The sequence below is a fragment of the Pyrgilauda ruficollis genome, unplaced genomic scaffold, assembly GCF_017590135.1.
Source record: "Pyrgilauda ruficollis isolate IOZ18807 unplaced genomic scaffold, ASM1759013v1 scaffold6, whole genome shotgun sequence".
Taxonomy (NCBI): Eukaryota; Metazoa; Chordata; class Aves; order Passeriformes; family Passeridae; genus Pyrgilauda; species Pyrgilauda ruficollis.
The window spans coordinates 12,960,340-12,979,151 of NW_024527710.1; the positions used below are offsets into that span (position 1 = coordinate 12,960,340).

The 18,812-nt window shown below is 40.9% G+C and overlaps 1 protein-coding gene across 1 annotated transcript in view; it reads right to left on the reverse strand.

Moving 5' to 3' along the window:
* AGBL4 (AGBL carboxypeptidase 4) overlaps nucleotides 1-15,715 on the reverse strand; it is a gene marked incomplete at its 5' end in the record, with an annotated part of 879,139 nt that extends 863,424 nt beyond the window's left edge. Inside the window, one exon of the mRNA XM_041483183.1 lies at nucleotides 15,559-15,715. Coding sequence (XP_041339117.1) covers nucleotides 15,559-15,715 — 157 coding nt within the window. The remainder of the gene's footprint in view (nucleotides 1-15,558) is intronic.
* Nucleotides 15,716-18,812: the final 3,097 nt, after the last annotated feature.

Consider the following 18,812-nt stretch of genomic DNA (forward strand, 5'->3'; position numbering starts at 1 on the left):
TGAAATTTTAGAATTTTTAGAATGAAGATATGTACACCAATAGAGCCATGTGACAATCTGAGCCCTCCTTGTTAGGAAACAAAACTCAGAAAAAGAACTTGTATAATTATATTTTTTAATGGGGCATTATTTCACAGTAAAATGCAGAAGGACATAAAGTTTCCACACAATGGCATGATTTTTGTCAAAATACATGAGTACTGAATACACTGAAAGCTTTATCCTTACAGTAAAATTATAATAATAAATTGCAGTCTGCAAAATATTTGTTTCCAAATAGGGATAGAAGACCACTAATTATTTTTTTCCATTTGAGATATGTATAACAAAGCAAACAAATAATTGTATATTATATCATACATTTATATTATAGTGTAAGACACACTCAGCATTTTCTTCACTACTTACAGCTTGGACAAGAAATATTTAACAATAGAAAAGCTATCTTCTGTATAACAAAAAATGAAGAAATGGTATGGCTTCAAGTGCAGAAGGCATGTGATGGGATAATGGGATGATAATATCTTATTTTACTCTGATAAATAGGGCTACTAAGGCTTCTAGAAATAGACTTTTGGTCTGTACTGATTTTTTTGACATTTAAATGGGTTATGGGGGATGATAAATGTGACATAAAGCTCAATTTGTTTTATTTTTATATTGAAAACTATTTCACACAAATGTTACAAGCAATTCATATTGTCCCTGAATGGAGAAAACAGCTTATTAATTAAAAGTGACCTTTCCATACATAAAAGTATTCCACCTCTTGAGGCAAAACACCTTAGCTGAGGTAACAAATTATATCAATGTATTAGTGACACCATAGTTAAAGGGTCTGTCAGGCTTTCTATCATATACCCATATTTTCACAGGTACATAAATCCCACATTAAAAAATACGCAAATCCAGGTCAATATTTGGCATATTCTTCCCTAGGAAGAAATTTGGAACTTTCTTTGGGAAGTACTACAGAACAAACAGAATTTAGACCTTTTCTTACTTTATCATAATCTAAAAATGTAGATATTTAATAATGCATGACAGTATTTTTTAGCAAAATTATTATTTGTAACCTCTGGGTTATTTGTTTTAGACCGAATAATTACCCACAGACAGCAATCTGTGGCTTTTAAATTGTTTTCTTTAAGTGTATAATTGATACTTAGGATATTTTAGCTGGATGTTTTTTACCAGCATGCTGATACAATTTGCTTAAAGCCTGGGAACACCAGAGGCAAACTGAGGCCTGGATGGGGCATCTGTGCATCAGCATGGCTGTGATCCTGTCCCTTGATAAAATTCACCCTCTGCATTGAGCAAGCTGCAGTGCAGAGCAGCAGCCAGAGGAAAACCACTTCCTCAGTTTCACCTGAGCTGGATTAATACATACCTCTTGCAGTTAAGATTAGTCAAGTTGGTCATTTGCAATCAAACATTGTGGAATTGAGGAAACAAAGAAAAATTAGTGGAAAACCTGCAAATCACCATGAGTGCCTGAACTGCCCGGGACCAAAGTGAAAGAATTGGAGGCAGGGAGTCACCAGAGTAGAGTTGTTTGAAGACTGGACTCCTCTTGGTAAATGTTCCTTTTGAGCCTCAGCTAAAAGTAACAGACCTCTTAGAAATTGTAGAAGATAACTGGGAAACACCACTTAAAGATGAAGAAACTAGAAAAGATTACATTCATAGCACTGCCACCATAAAACAGTGGAGGAAAAGCAGGCAGAAGAGAGATTTACATCTCCCTGGCAATTTAGAAAACCTGCCAATGGAGACTTTACACAATGCAGAAGGAAGCTGTCAAGTAACTGTGTCCCAGCAAAAAGTTTCCATCTGCTCCTCCTGACCTAATGTAGCCCTCCAGGAATGAGAATAAAATCATCAAATAGCCTGCAAATCATAGTCATTTAACAATATTACTCTCCTAGCATGTTCTTTATTCCACAGTAATTAGAATATTCAGGATGCAGTGTTGTTGTATTTTGAGTTATATTATCTTTAATCTCTAAACATGCAAAACTGCTGTCTTTGAACTTCAAATTATTAAACAGCACAACAGCACCACGTCCCTTCTGGCATGTTCTCCTTGGGTGATAAAGGCAAGGCCAGAGAACTGCCCAAAAAGGAGCCTGCATGAGTCCATTATAAACCATGGCTTCACGCCTGTGTGCTCAGCAGATGCAGAGAGCGGTGCTGGGAACACATCCTCACCCTCAGACGGAGAGAACAGCTACCCTGGGCTCCAGTCCTCTGGCCAATACAGAGATCCTGTCCTCACAACTGGGGAGCCCTAAGCAGATTTTCCTGGCTGGAGGCAAAGATGTATGACAGAACCTTGTGGGGAAGGGAAATAGCTCTTCAATCTGAATCAAAGTGAAAGGGAAAGAAGAGAATTAACTGAAGTACATCCTGCAACTCCTTCCACTTAAGGAGACCAGATTCTCCTTTGGAAAAAAGGTTAGATAAGACAAGCAAAGGCAAAACCTGTCAAAGAAATTGTCTCAGAATGTAGTTCTTATTTTGTCAATTATTTTTCTTATGGGTTGTAAGACACATAGCTATTTTATTCTAATTCTTCATAGCTTAAACTCCAGGAGGCTCCAGCAAATCCCTAGGATTTACTTTTACTGCAGTATTAAACTTTAATAGTAATTTTCTATCAGGTATAAAATCTGTGGGTGCCTGAAATCTCTATAAGTATATAAGGCTTTAAAATAAAACCTGGTCAGAGTCTTCTGGTATCTGCATTCATCACTATTGTCATTGTGGATATATTTCACATCAAACTAGTGAAAATGAATAGAATCAGTCCCAGGAGACTGGGATTCGTGGAGGGAGAGTTTGAAAATTTCCAGAGTTTCTTTGCCCTTCTTAAATTCAAATGATAAAGCCAACTTTTTTTTTTTTTTAATTTAGGAAAAGATTAAATCAGTATTTGCTACAATAAACAGCATTCAAATTTAAGTACATTTTCTTTAAACACTGTAGTTTAAAGAGGAAGGTACCTGTTCAGAAAGTAACAGGGACTCTGGATTGGGTAAACAACAAGCCCAGCTTTCAGAAGTGCCAAACATGAAAACTCACAGAGTAAGCAGCCAGCAGCTCCCCTCATGCTACATTAGGCAGGAGAGCACAGCTACATTAAAACAGACATGGAAAAATATAGCGGGAATTTGCCTGGAAAACCTGCATCTTTCTTCTAATCACACTGCCTAACAATGACAGCCAATTAGAAAGGTGGGGTAACACAAAAGCCTACAACAACTGCAAGGAAACTTTGTAGAAGTCTTTCTGTAATTACAAATGGTATCAAGATACCCTGCATTCTCCCATGAGATCCTTATTTTAGAATAAAATTAAAATACATTTTGCTGCTGGAAACATCTATGGTATAAAGATCTAATAACCAGATCCTTGTCATCCAGGGGCCAGTTAAAGTTTCTAGGTATCCCAGAAATGCTCCACCAGCATTGAGCCACACTGTTAATAGAAACCCACACAAAGAAGGGAATCTGAACTCTCAGTACAGTTTGCAACAAAACAAATTAATTCAGATGACCAACAGCAATTTCTATTAGCTCCAAAACATTCCAAGTCTCCAGATGAACACTGCTCAACTCACACTTTGGCTAAGCAGCACTTTTGGATGTTATGCCAATAACAGTCTGCTCCACAAACCTGAAAACAATGTCATTTTAGCAAAATTCTTTTAAATTATAGCATTAGTACAGGTCTATAGTCTAATAGCTGATTATGATCTCTTGTTCTTTGACCTTTTTTTTTAATAAAAGTTTTTATATCATTGTCCCTAGGCTTCAGAAATGGAAGGCAAGCTATTTCTGCTATGACTTCTGAATGCTCTGTAGCCATTCTAAAAATCCTACAGGCAGCAGCAGTCAGGAACTTGGAATTCCAGCTCTATTGACTTAAAAATGCTAAGAAAAAGAAGAAAACACAACTGTCATTTTGATCTTCACAGTCAGGTATCCTGAAACAAGGCTTGGGCATGACCTGGAGAATCTAAACATACTGCAAAGTGCTGTCAATCTGAAATGTACTTAAATCACAGGCACTGTGATCTGAAAAGAAAGGGAAAAAATATATTTAGACTACAAATCCCAGGGTTTGAGAGAATACCCGGCATGGTACCAGCTACACCTGCTGCATCACACTGGGGTACTGTGCCCATTCTGTCACCATTACCTATTTCAAAAGTCCAGCAAGGAAAACACTGGTTACCACAAGAAGGCATTGTCATATAGCTTGGACTAGTTCTAAAAAATAGTAACATCATGTTGTCATTTAAAAACCAAATTTGAGATAAAGCAGCTTTGCAGCAATTGTCTCTTCAATTACTTTCCTCCTACGATTTGACCAACAGACTGCTTGTCAAGTCTGTCTCCAAACTGAGATGATATTCATATTCAAGAAAACAAGCAAAGTAAAGATGAACTGTAGTTTAACAGAGATTATCAGGCAAATTCTGAGATTTGTACAGATTCACAGGTTCTGAAAGTAGTCAGTAGAAATAAACTGCCATCTTACTGCCAGGGACTTGAAAGAGCTTGTGGTTGGTAGCGTAATAGGAAGGAAACAAAATTTATGGTTTGGGTCTTCAATTTATTGCACAAGTTACTCTTTCTTCAGAGGCTACCAGACAATATTACCTTTCAACTTTCCTAACACAACTCCTTAGCTAATCCACCATTAATTTTTATTTTGGCTTAGAAGCACAAGTAGATCTAAATACCTCGTGCCTCTTTAGATGCAGATACCCAAACTCCTTTACTCTAGCAGAAGGTGTGGAATTGGTATCTGAGTCAAAGCTTAGGGTGGAAAATCTTGTTCTTATGTGCAAATATGTAAAGCAAAATGATCACTAAAGCTGGTGACATGTGGGGTGCCTATGAGAGGCTCAGTGGCACCACAAAGAGGACTTTGCCTGCAACATACTGAGCAGAAAGCCCAGGGCAAGTAGGGACAAAAAGGTACACAAGGTGCTTAGCCCAAAATAAAGCATTGACCACCAGGCTGGTCAAGTGTGAAAAGGTGATGAGAAATCTCCATTACATGGTCCTTTCAAAAAGACCAGATCCACACAGAGACACAACTATCAATCCAAGGTCGATTATAGCTCCTGTCCAAATTCCAATGAGGAACATTGAACTGGAGATATTTGGCAGACAGATACTGCTCTGTACAATGACTCCTCACTCCCAGGGGCTGGCATTGTCTTATGAGTTTATAGAAAAAGAAGAAAAGTCAGCTTGTGCGGACTTGCACTTGTTTCATATGTGATATTTGTCTCCAATCTTCAACCTAAAAGCTTTACTTCAAGATTACTCATTCATTATCTCAGTGTGGGATATCCCCAAGGATATACCTTTCTGTTAGAGACAAATGGCAATGAAATTTTTTGTATCACTTTAGTGAAATCCAAAGTGTCCAAGAAAGTATGAACAAATTTTTCTACCGAAAATTTTAAAAAGCAATTAATGCTTTGAACTCAGCAACCAAGAAAAAAAATCCATTACTCTTTTTGCTGCATTTATAAGCTCTAAACTAAAATTCTACCACAAATGAAAAATAAAAAGAATGAAAATACAGTTGTATTAAATACATTAACTGAAAAGATGTTTATTTAAAAACATTGTAAGGATCAGTGAATTTCATTATATATATTTTTAACAAGTATTTGCTATCTTGATAACATCAAAGGTATCACATGATGCAACAGTTGCTATAGTAGCAATACTTAGGAAAAAAAACCACATCACACAAAAGCATAAAATATATAAACAGTAAACAAAATTATAGTACATAATATGCAACCCCAGCTAGCAGAGAAAAGAGGAGATAACAGCACTTAAGTTGAACTAGTCCTCAGAGCTGCATCCTCAAAAAAGTATCAACAAGTCCACCCTTTCTGGGAAATAAGGGATGGCTCAGAGAATTAGCTCTGCATGTGAATGAGAGGAGATGCTGAAACATCAAAGGATACACAGCAATTCATGTTCTGGGTCAAGAAAAAAAAAATTGGGGATGTTCCTACCATTCCAGGGGAAAATCTGTGACTAGGGGTTCTGAGGAAGGAAGAGAATGGAAGAGCTAAAACTGATCCCACAGAACTTCAAGAAGTGAAACTCTTCCATGGCATCCCATATCTTTCTGAAATTTGTATGCAACTGATTTCCCAAAGACAAGGAGGGCATGTGACCTGCAAGAAACACCAAGTCAAGCAGGCAGGCAATTGCAGGGTTTGGAATTTTAGTTGAAGAAATTTCAGGTAAGGGCAAAACCTGATAGTACTCACAAAACTGGAAAAAGATGGTGGTGCTTGAAGTTACTCACTAGTATTTACTGGTGTCATCCTAAAGTGCTGTAAATATTTCCCATGCTATTTAATACTGAAACAAATCAGCTTTTATATACCTGGGGTTTTGTTGTATCTGAGGGAGCATAGAAGAGGAAGGAAAGGGAGAGATTCATGGATACATGCTGTGTATAAATCCATATATACTCCTGGATAATATGTATATAACCATTTTTCAGCTGCACAGGGTGTGAGGCACTGATTTAACAAAAGCACGTTATCTTGCTTAAACTTGACAGCATAACTGGAAGAAGTCATGAAAAAATAAGTTTCTAAACTCACATTGAGCCAAGCTAAATGTAAATAAAGCATCTTAGGTGTAGCAACCAATGCAGTGACCCTGACCCAAGATTATATAGCCTTTAGTGACTAACAAAGTTTAATCTCTCCAAGTTAACAACTTTGTGTGTCTCCTTTCTTGGGGACCAACAGATTCTCAGCTGGGAAACTGAAAAAGACTCAACAGGTAATAAATATTCTTGATATAACAGAGAAGGAGGCTGATTTCAGCTTTTGCAAAAGGCCAAGGCATTATTTCTTGTCCTAGTTTTCAGACTCCTCAGCCGTGACTATCACATTCAAAATGTTTGTCCACAAAAGACATCTCATAAAAATACTAAGTATGAAGTCCTATGGAAGTCTTTCAAGAATATCAGCAAGGTCAAGTATGGAACACATAAACAGCACTTTTTCTGTTTATGAAAATTAGCCTGCTCATGCCAAATTCCTGGCATTTTTCATGGCTTACTATGACTACTGATTGAACGGGAACTTTCCAAATTTATATTTAAAGAGATGTCTATGCCTTAGTGTGGAAGCATGAGCTTATCTGCTGAATCCCAAGAAGGCCAAAGGGATACACCATAGCTGTGATGCTGAGCTAGCATGCTGGATCATGGACATTATTCCAGAGCTAGCACTGAGGGAATACAGCTGTGCTTTCTAATTTGGATAGGGCTTTTATCTCATTCTCAGCTATTATTCATAAGCACTCAGCCTGGTGAGCCTCAGCACAGGTCAGCTGTGGCAATACACCAAACCCACTATTTTAATTTTTTTCATACCTAAAGTGCAACTACTGTAAATTTCTTGCAGATGCACCTGCCCAAATTTTTTAAAAAATTATTTGATTATCACTAATTCATGAGTTCAGGAGACTTCAATTCAATTTCTGACTCAACCACTAACATCATTGTGGTGGTAATGGATCTTTATCCATGGGAAACTGGGCCTTCCATGAGGACTCCAGGGCAGGCACAAAATCCTGCAGGGAAATACATCAGCAGCTTTGCACAGCACCATCTCTCTGTTCAAGACCTTGTATTTCCCAAGTGACTGGAACAAAGGTGGCTGCAGCTGCTTGGGCTTCCATCCTTAGTGCAGTAACTGAAACCTGGGCAACCTTGGTGCACAGACAATTCCCATCCTGGTTGTTAAACACCATTCCTGTATTCTACTTTGGGTTAAACTGCTATTTCCCTTGGATCTTGCTTCCTATTCACCTGTTGTTTAGGGATGTAGGGATGTCTTCTGCAGTTAACTTAAGCAGCAGTAGTTTCAGCCACAGTTTCTTCACTTTTGAGTTACACTCCTTTTCACTATTGCATATTTAAAATAATTTCGGGATTTTAGTACTACTTCTGAAATAATTTGTTCCCCCAGGTTGCTGAAATCAATTACACTATTAGTTACTTCCATAGTTATAATTACTCATTGAAACAACTCCTTTAACTTCTTCATTTAGGACAGCATTTCTCCCTACTTCCCAAAAGTCCACTCCAAAAAGTACTATTTTAAGCTATTGAGAATCTTTGATCCAAGCATTGCCCATTCACATTCCCTTTATTTAAGAACATCATCTAGTATTTCATTTCAAACAATTAGATCATTGCAGTTTTATTTTATTCACAAAGCACTGTAGAGCAAAAAAAAAAAAAAAAATTAAAAAAAAATTAAATATTCGTTCAGAATTCCCATTTTCTAACATAAAAAAATATCAGCAAAAACAAACGATCTATTAACTGTCTTGCATCAGCAACATAACAGGAATAAAACTACAGAGAACACTACTAACTAATACAGCATATTCAGCAGTTTTTTTAACTAAGCAAATGCTAAGTTGATACAATATTTATGGGAATATGAAATGCATACAAAATATTTCAAATATTCAGAACACAAGCCAAAAATTCCACCTTCAAGAAGGCTTACACAAAGAATGCTCTGAGATCAAATTACTGTTTATTTGTACCGCTCAGAAATAAAATAACCAGCAGATATAGTGGTATTGTGCCTAGTTACAAAACATCTGCTGTTCTGGAGCACCACAGGCTTTGGGTGTAGGTAAGTAGTACAGAGCCAAGTTTATCTCACAATCCTATTTCACATAGACAGCTCCCATGAAATAATGCTGCTGCTTTTGGATTTGTATAGGTTATTTGAGGAATTTTTCATTAATCAAACACACCATACTACCTCATCTGCATTTTATATGCATGAAAACCTGATAGTCACTTGCCAGGCTTCCCAGCACTGAAGTTGTCTGTAATGGCAAAGTGCCTCTGCTGCTTATTGCAAATGAAAACACATCAGCAGAGCTGCAATGAATCCAAACGGGCTCCCTTTGCGATGGATTCCTGCTGCTCTGCTCTGGTGATTCACGGGAACTGATGTTCCACTTGCTTTAGTGGAGATTGAAATTCAACACATTTTTCAAGGTGCTTATGAAACAAAATGTAAAAGGAAAATCTTGCCAGTGAGATCCACTGCTAAGTAAACAGCTCTGTGAATTAGTAGGTAAATGGAATCATTAGAGAGCTTATTAATTTAATAATAATAATTTAAGACAACTACTTTTTCCTCCATCCCCTTTTCTATGCTCGATTTTTGACATAATGAAACTATGAAATCAGGTAGTTTACCATACTGAGAGGACAGGGATACATATGTATATTAGAAAATATATGTAAGAACATGTACGTTTTAGTCTCTAACATTTATACATTACTTATCCTAAAATAGAACCAGTCACGAAAAGCATTTACTGTACACAAATACATCAAATTCATTGCCAAGCATTTGCAGGATGAGCGCCCTAGATTTAATACTGAAGTCCACATTCCAAGTTTGAGAGTCTGTGACAAAATGAAATTGAAGTCATTATTATTTTGGTAGAGCAGTTTTCCAAACCATTCCAACATACAAATAGTAAAATTACTTCAAGAATTTTATGTAAAAATCCAAAGTTAACAAATACAGCATTTCTTAAATGGCAGGCTTGGCCTCTGTGGCAAAGTCAAGAAAATTGGTTGTGAGGACAATGCTACAAGGAAGCTGGGATACAGGATACATTGATGTGTACCCATAACCAACTTCAATTAATTGTAAATTGGTTTACCTCTATTATAGATTAATGGCAGATACAGCATGAGCCCAGAACTTATTAGCTCAGGTACAGTGCAATCTAAACATGGCAATTCTGCATGCCAACTACCTTGGGGAATCACTTGAGAAATCTAAGCTGGTTTCTATAGATTCCCATGGTTCAGGAAAAGAGCAGCACAATCAATCCTCCAGAAACAAGAGTGCACACACCCAGGTGGCTGTGCTGGAGCTGCTCTGCATCAGCAGCACTGCTGTGAGCAAAGCAGCACGGCTGCATCTCAGTGGCATCAGCAGGAAACAGCTGCACAAACTCCCTCCATGTCCTCCAGAACCTCCTTTATCCAGGGGCTGCTGCTTTCTCTTACCAAGTTATCAGACATCTCCATTAAAAAACTTTAAAAAAGGTAACGATGACTATTCAGCCATTTCCTTCTGTCCCTAAGCAGGTGTGGAGGAAGAGGAAGAGGAGGAAGGAAAATTTCCCAGTGTAGACAAGTTGTTCATCTCTCCTGTGGCAGCTGACAGCTGTTGTGTGAGGTGTCCCACCTGGAGGGTGGGCTGGTGCTGCAGATCTCAGTGTCACAGTCCTTGTAGTGGCCCCATGAGAAGATCAGGCTGGTTCCATTGTAACACAGGGACATGACTCTAAAAACCTATTTTATTCAGCATATATAGCTCTACTTCCAAAACCAGAAAAGCTATGCAGGCCAAATAAATGCATTCTGAGGTTGATCTGGTCTTTTGCATGAGACTTTTGCCTACTAAAAGCAGTGACAGCCACTGAAACTTGCAGAAACTTCTGTTTTACAAATTTCAGTATAAAACCTATTAAAATTCTCCATGTGTCTCATTTTACTTTTTACAAATTCAAAAGCCTCCTCTCACAAGTGCTAGTAATTAATAGGGTGCTTTGAACTTCACTGAAAGAAAAAACGTTGGGAGGCTTGAGGTAAGTAACTTTTCCAAGCTTTGATTATTCGTCAAAGAAAAAAATGTATGAAATATGGCTAGGAAATGGTAAACCATTCAAAAATGGCAACTGGAACACCTAACATACTCCTGTTTCTTTCTTTTTCTGAAATTTTATCTTCTGGCTGTATAAAGCCTTCATTAGTATTTCTCAGGTCTCCTTATATGGCAAATTATGTAACAAAAATATGATCAAAGCTTTAAATACCAAATATACGTTAGCAGCTCTTCTTCAGTGAATTTTTCTAGTGGGGATTTTTTTTTTCCACTGGATAACTGAAAAACACTGGAAATTACCTGCATAGCAGCCTACTGGCAACAGAGTCTAATGATCACTATAATACCTTTCTACAGTGACTAGAGTTAATTTCTGTACAGAACTTCAATGAATATTTCAACTTATACAGCTAACAGTTAAAATTATTTCAGTTAAAACTGAAATAGTTAATAGTTTACAAAGGGCCTCAGATTTATTAAGAAACCTTTCTCTAATGTCCCCTGGACTTCCAACTGCTCTGGCTGAAATATACCAATGCAATCAGTAAGTTCTGGCAAATGTCTTTATTGAACAAATCCCATTTCAGATTTGTTTACAAATCTGTCCTGCAGCATTTTATAAACAACTGCAAACAGCTCTTTCTGCTGTGTGAACATCTGCAAGGCTGGGCCCAGTCCCCACACAGTTTTCCACTGATGTTTGAAGCCTCCTCGTGCTGATAGGAGGATACAGTGGGCAGATCCCTTCCAGCACGAAGGCTGCAATGTCTTTACCCAAACACTGGAATTCTGCTATGCTCACAGGTTCGTCGTGCATATTACAAAACAAGTTCTGTTGTTTGTATACACTTTAAAATTCAGAAATCATTTAGGAAAAGTCAATTCAGAAATTAAGTTTATCTGGAGAATCAGATGTACCGCTGATGTACAGTGTTATTTTAATGACCAAGATTAAGTACTATTGTTAAAGTAATTAGCTGATCTCTCCTATTTTAAATTTCCTCATGATAAAGCTGGTGAATTAGTTATGAAAAAACCTGTATTTAAAGACAAATTATTTTCTTATTTAGTTTGGCTTTTTATTTAATAATTAAGGCCACTGAAAAGAAAGCAGTTATGTGTCTGATACTAGAATGTTGTCATACTACATGTGATTAAATATTTTTAAAAGAATAAGTATTCTTTTTTGAAAGATATTGAAATCAATCAGAAAACACTGCAGCATTTACACAGCTGCTCTATTGGCCCCTTCACATGCAGATCTCTAAAATAATGAGCTGAACACCGAGTGTTTTAGGAACACCAATTACTACACAAACTTTGGGTGGGGCTTGAGCATTCAACAGACGTTTGCAGATTTCCTCCCTGAAGCCAGGTCACAGCATCACTGTGAACACTTTGAAAATTCCAAACATTCTTAACATGAAATGTGACTCAACACCACTCTGCAAGGTACTGACTGTGACATGTAAATAAACATTAAAAACTCCACGTTCAGCTGGGAAGCCTGTTCATTCCGATAACCAGGATTTTTGGTCTAAAGACATTTATTTATATCCTGTCCAGTACCGTGAGTAAATGCCTTTCCTTGCTTTCGCTATGATTTCAGCGATGATGACACAATGAAATACCAGAAATACTAATATCCACAAAATGACTAGCAATTGTGGAATAACACATATTAGAACTGTCAATCCAGGCTAATATGCAGTTGCCTCGGATAGAAAACTATTACAGAACTCAGAGATAACTACACCCTTTGATCATTCAGGTCTCCAGATGCAAGTCCTCTGAAGGTAATACAGATGCCTTGAACAGAAACCTGGGGAGAATGAGATAACTAGTGAAATTCTAAATTGGAAAACACTTTCATCTGGTTCGTGGGTCAAAAACTTTAGCAAATACGGGCATTCTGTACTCACTATGACCTACTCCTAATCCTTCCTTAGAGAAGCTAAAATGTCTTCTTTGCTACAGAACTGGAAAAATAACATTCATCATGATTTTGATGAAACTTGACTAAACTGGTTCTTTTCCTGTATCCTGTATCTTCCAGAGGTTTATGACAGCAAGGGCAGCTGAGCAGAACAACTGCAAGTCCAACCAAGAAGCTCCTGAGAGTAACTAACTGCACTCAACCATTTTCATCATCCTGCAAGCTTCATTTGTGAAGATTTACATTGCTTTTAAGTTGGATTTGACATGTCTCAGTTTGAGACATGAAGGTTTCAGCCTGGAAAACCAGACAGGATGCATACAAATTCAGAGTTTACTGCAAAAAGCTGTTTCAAGAAAGCAAGTAGGACAAAGGAGCCAATTACAATGGTAAAATTATTAATTCAGAGTAAAGTGAGCTGATTTGCAGCACTCTACCAAACATCAGAATACAGAAACTATTTTAATGGATTAGAGCAGATGTCTGCCTAGTCCAGTGAGGATAGCAGCAGAATATGAACTCTGTACTAGACAGGTGTGAGATAATCTACCTTCCATGTTAAGTCTCAATTTTACTTGAAATTGCACTGAATCCATGATGTAGAGAACAATGCTGGGCCTAACAGTAGACTAGAAGCTGACGGAAATCCCTCTTCTGAAATGCTTTGTCCAATTCTGTGTGCCCTAATCCCCCTCCCCAATCAAAAAGAAAAAAAAAAGGTTAAAAATTTGCAAAAACAGAAACAAAAATCTTCAGCAGGGAAATGGAACAGAACATGAAAACGTTTGTATATAGGGAAAGAGTAAGAATAATTACCAATATAAGACAGATTAAGATATTTACTTCCTTATAAAAGAAAGAGATACTAATAAAACTGAAATGAAAAATTCTTGCTTTGTAAAAAGATGTATTTTTCCATTAAATATAATTAATTTACCAAATGCCTTGCTGCAGTGTATTTTCAAATCTAAGAGTTTAGAGGGGTCAAAAGCATCCTAGATGTGCATAATTCACTGTCAGATAACCTTTAGGAAGAAACCTAATTTTTATAATCCCTTATCTCTAAGTGCACACTGTATTTTTTTCTGACATCGACTCTTGTCAAACCTGGGTTCTGAACTGAATCAGTAAAGAATGGTCCATCACAGCAATCTGTGCTGCTGTAAACCATGAGTAAGTTACCTTCAATTTCTCTGAAACACAGTTTCCTTATGCAAAAATTGCAAATAACAATCAGTATTTCAAGATGAGGAGATGATGAGTTATCACTTGTGTTTTCTGATCCTCAACTAAAAACATGATGTTGCTGTTAAAAAAAAAAAAAAAAATACTCATGCTGGCTAAACTGGCGATGTTGCTGTTAAAAAAAAAAAATACTCATACTGGCTAAACTGATTTATATGGTTTGAACAATGTTCAGTCCTTCTGTAATGGCTTTGTTCTCCTTGCATTTGTGCAAAATGCAGGTTCCAGAGCTACATTCCTTTATCTCCTAGACTGCTCAAGATCTCACACATGATGAAGACACACTAAGCAGTGAGGATGCAGCAGGAACATTTCCCAGTTATGTGTTCAACAGCAGTGTCAGTGTCACCCAGCAGTAAAGAGGAGGAAAAAAGAGATTCTTTGAGGGATTTGTCATGGAAAGAACCTGCCTGTTGACTTAGTGCCAGTTGACAATCAGAAAAAATCCAAACATCCCATCTTTTTTTCTCACAGCCTAGTTTCCATGACCTTTCTTAAAAGTGGGCCAAGATGATAAGCTTGATTCCTTTTCTCTAAGGGTTTTGGGTCTTTTCCCTATCTTTGTGGTTCTTTACATTTTTAATTCCTTATCTGGCTTCTCCAAAACAGAAGGACCTGCAAATTAAACTTGCAAAGTGGCCAGACAAGCATTGTGTAACTCAAGCAGACATGGACCAGGACATGCAAACATGAATTCAGCATAAGCTGGAACACAACATTTATGAGAAAATCATGGATTAGTCAGTTGCAATGATCAGAAGTGGGAAAAGTTCTGGGCAAGGCTAAAATTAAAAAGCAAATACTGTGACACTGCAGGTTTAAGCAATACAGCAGAGAACACAATGTAAATTAATCTGGAAATAGTATGACAGTTACATTCCATGTTGAAGCTACTGACAATGGTACAGGTACAGAGGGTAGGAAGGAAAGCTGACAAAGTTCAATGGCCACCAGAGATCTGTTCCCCAATTCACAGCTCAGGCAGAGCTGATCACCTGTGTGAACAGTGTTGCAGAGTGCAGAGAATGAAAATAATCACCTGCTTCATGGACTAGTTCAACACATAATAAACTTCACAGTGTTTTTCCATGGGTTCATAAACAGTATGGCTGAACACAGGGAGCTTAAGAACCATATGAACAATCCTTTTAGATGTAGACTCTGTAGTATCATTTCCCAGAACACAACAGCATTTGACATAGTTATCCCTTTTTTTAACCTTAAGTGGACCAAAAATTCATGACCAGTTCTATGGGTAATGCATATTTATTTGGAGCCACATCTCAGGCTGAAAAGTGGAGGTGCATCAGCTAACACAGCAGGCTGGGAAAATGAACTCCTGGTTCAGGAACCCAGATAATTTATGTATGGTACTGTGGGAGATTAAATATTCAGGAATGCTGTCATCTTTGTTCCATCTTCCAAATGTTAGTATCTCTAATTTTCATAATGTATTTTGAGAGCTTTCTTTTTCACGTGGATTGGAAAAGACCTTAACTGTGTTTTGTTACAACAGGAAAGACCCCTGTACCTAGAGGGTCCTTATCATTTATGAGGAGACACAAAACTTCCGTTTCAGACAAACTTATCTCACATACACAGTTAAAGCCATTGTTAATACATCCTGAATAGGAAGAATAACATTTGGCACCTTCCTTAAAGAAATCCTCAGCAACAGTGTAAGGGATGGGAGCTGTCAGGTGTGCTGCTCGCTGTCCCTCTGCAGCCTCCGGGTACTTTACACCTCGCAGACGGGTCAAGCAGCACCTGCAGGTCAACCCGCAAGCTACCAGCCTTGTGCTGCAGTTTCAGTCCCAGACCTGTATCTTCATGTATTATTTTCTCATGCTAATTCACGCAGGCGGTCGTTTCTTGTGTAAGGGGAGCTCCTCTGCACCGCCGGTTTGCTCTGCTCTTCGCCACCGCCACCTTTGCCCCTGCCGGGAGGATGGAGCAGGTTGCGGGAGGATGGAGCAGGTTGCGGGAGGATGGGGCAGGGTGCCAGGGAGGATGGAGCAGGGTGCGGGAGGACGGGGCAGGGTGCGGGAGGACGGGGCAGGGTGCGGGCTGCCCCACCATCAGCCTCCTCCTGTGCCCCGCCGGGGCTCGGCCCCGCAGCGCCGGCCGGGTGAGCCGGCCTCCGGCCCTCACACCTTCCAGCCACAGCGGGTCAGTGCCGCCCAGGCAGGCCTGGAACGAGGCGGGCTCTTCCCTCTCTACCTGCCTGAAGGAGCTTTCCCCACGACCACCTTGTCCCTGGAAGACTCTCCTCAGCCCCCAAGGGAAGGGGCTTTGCCCTTCGTCACAGCTCCTCGGGCAGGAGCCTCTGCCGCGGTCCCTTCACCACCTCAGTGCCCTCGGCCAGAGGTGCTACCCCCCGTTTCCCCCAGGAGAAGGGCTCCATCTCCGCACTCCGCTGCGAGCCAGGCCCCCTCTACCGCCAGAAGCCCCTGGAGAAGGGGGGCTCCCCCTCTCCCCCCGCCCAGGCGACTGCGGCTGGCACTGACCCGTCTCTGCCGTCCTGCTCCTCTCCGCCATATTTGTTGTCATCCCGCCACCCCCCCCAACGCCGCCCGGCCGTCGCCATGGCAACGCGCGTCACCGCCATGGGGGAGCCCCGCTCCCCCCGACATGGCGGCGGGGCTGACGGCCCTCCCCAGGGACAGCCTGCCCAGGGACAGCCTTCCCTGCGAGCGGCTTCCCGGGCTCATCCTGCCCGGAGAGACCCTTTCCCGGGAGCGCCTGCCCGGGAACAGCCTGCGCGGGAAGCAGCCTCCACTTCCATCCTCGCCCAGCCCGGCGGCCGCCGCGGTGGCGGCGGGCGGGGCGTGAGGGGAGCACCGCCGGCCGCCCGCCCCTCACGCAGCACGGCTCCCTCCCGCACGACCGCGCCCGCCCCTCCCCGCCCCGCCTCCCGCGGCCGCTGTTTACCGGCGCTGCTCGGACGGGGAACGGAGGGTTCGTTTTTCGCTCCCTGGTGGCTGCTCGGCACCTCGGCAATTGCCGTCGCTGCGCCCCCGAGGACGGAGCTGTGCCGGTACCGGAGCTCCTCCCGGGGCTCCTGGCTGCCCGTGGGAGTCGGTGTGAGCCTGAGGTGCGCACAGGGCGCTGTGGAGGAGAGGTTTGTTATCACAGAGTATCGGTTAGGTTGGAGAAGACCTCTGAGATCATCGAGTCCAATCTAACACCACTATGTTACCTAGGCCATGGCATCAAGTGCTATGTCCAGTCCTTCTTTTAACACCTTCAGGGACCGCAACTCTATCGCCTCCCTGTACGGTCTATTTCCACATGTAATCACCCTTTCTGTGAAGAAATCTTCCTACTGCCGGGTGTCCTGGTGTTACATGTCCCCCTCCACACAGCTCAGGGCAGCGGGGGGCAGAGGGGCCGGCGGTCTGTGTGGGTTCAGGGTCTCTGTCGCCCCAGGGGAAGCGAGCACATCCCTCCTGCTCTCAGCATTGGCAGAGATGGGCAATGCATGTGTGCGTGACCGCCCCACCCTGCCCCAAGACTCAGCAGGTGAGTCTGGTCATGCGGCAGTTATGTCAACTTTTTTTTTCTTTTTTTTTTTAATTTCTTAAGGCGGCCCAGTGGGGAGCTTCATTATGTGTGTGAGTGTTGCCCGTCTGTCTCCTTGCCCCAGCCCCAGCAGGTGAGCCTGACCATATGGCAGATGCAGTGCTGGGGACGGGAGGGCTCCTGTGTGCGCGTGTTCGCGGGCCCGCTGGGTGACACTCACCATGTGGCAAACACGGCGATGGAGGCTCTGGTGTACAGGGGCTAATTATGTGTGTGAGTCCCGCGGGACCCGCAGGCTGGGTGTGATCATGCGTGTCTCTCTAATGCTGAGGCGCAGGCTCCATTGTGCATCCTCCACGCAGACAGCTCCAGCCTCTCGGAAGCGAGGGTGACCGCGGGATGAGCACAGGGTTACAAGCACAAGCATCAAGACTCGTGTTAATGTGCATACACAGGCAGACGTGGGGCTGAATGCACCCTGAACCAGGCGGCTCTTAAAACTCTGAAACAGGGAGTACATGAGCAGTGCTAAGCAATGGAAACAGGCAGGACTGTGTTTATGGTTATGCACACACTAAGATGTTTGCTTCCTTAGATCTTAGTAAATTAATGTAACCATTTCCTAGTGACCAGTGACTATCAGGGAAACAATCCAAGATTAAAAATTAAAGCATGTAAAGTTGTATCTTTCTCCATCTAAGTTCTGTTATTTAAACATCACTTTACCTCTTTGTCTTCCTACCTAGTATGTGCCTTTTCTGCTCCAGTTCAGCTCCTCTTAATGACACTCAGGTGGATAATACCTACAGGTTCTACATACTTAGATTTTTCTGTGGGTCACTTGCTACCTTTCTCCCTAGAAAAGAGAAAGCCTGCTCCTTTTTGCAGCCTTGCTCATTCTTCTTTCACTTCATAGTTCTCTGGTTATTTTTGCAGCATTTATTTTTGTGGTTTCACTTCCTTTGCTGTTTCCTTTCTTTTTCAGTGGCACTTAGGCCTCTTTCCTTTATCTATTCCTCTTCCCTCTCAGTATTTTACTTTAGTATTATATAAGCTAATTGAATGATACTTCAGCCACATTCCTATTCCATGATGAAATACCTGTCTGAAGTGGTGTACCAAGGGGGCTTTGTGATGGGCTTGGAAGATACACCCTTGCCTAGAAGAATGTTGAAGGTCATCTAGATCCAAGCTCTGCAAAAATATTTTCTAGACTTTCCCCTCTGCAGTCTTTATAAACTATAGGTGGTCACTTGCATACTAAAAAGGTGGATTTGTCTCGCTGCTGACAGTGAGCTACACTAAGTGCACACACCCCCACAGACACATTCTTTCTCTTACAGCCTTGCTCCAGGTTAGCAAATCACCCAGGCCTTCTGCTCT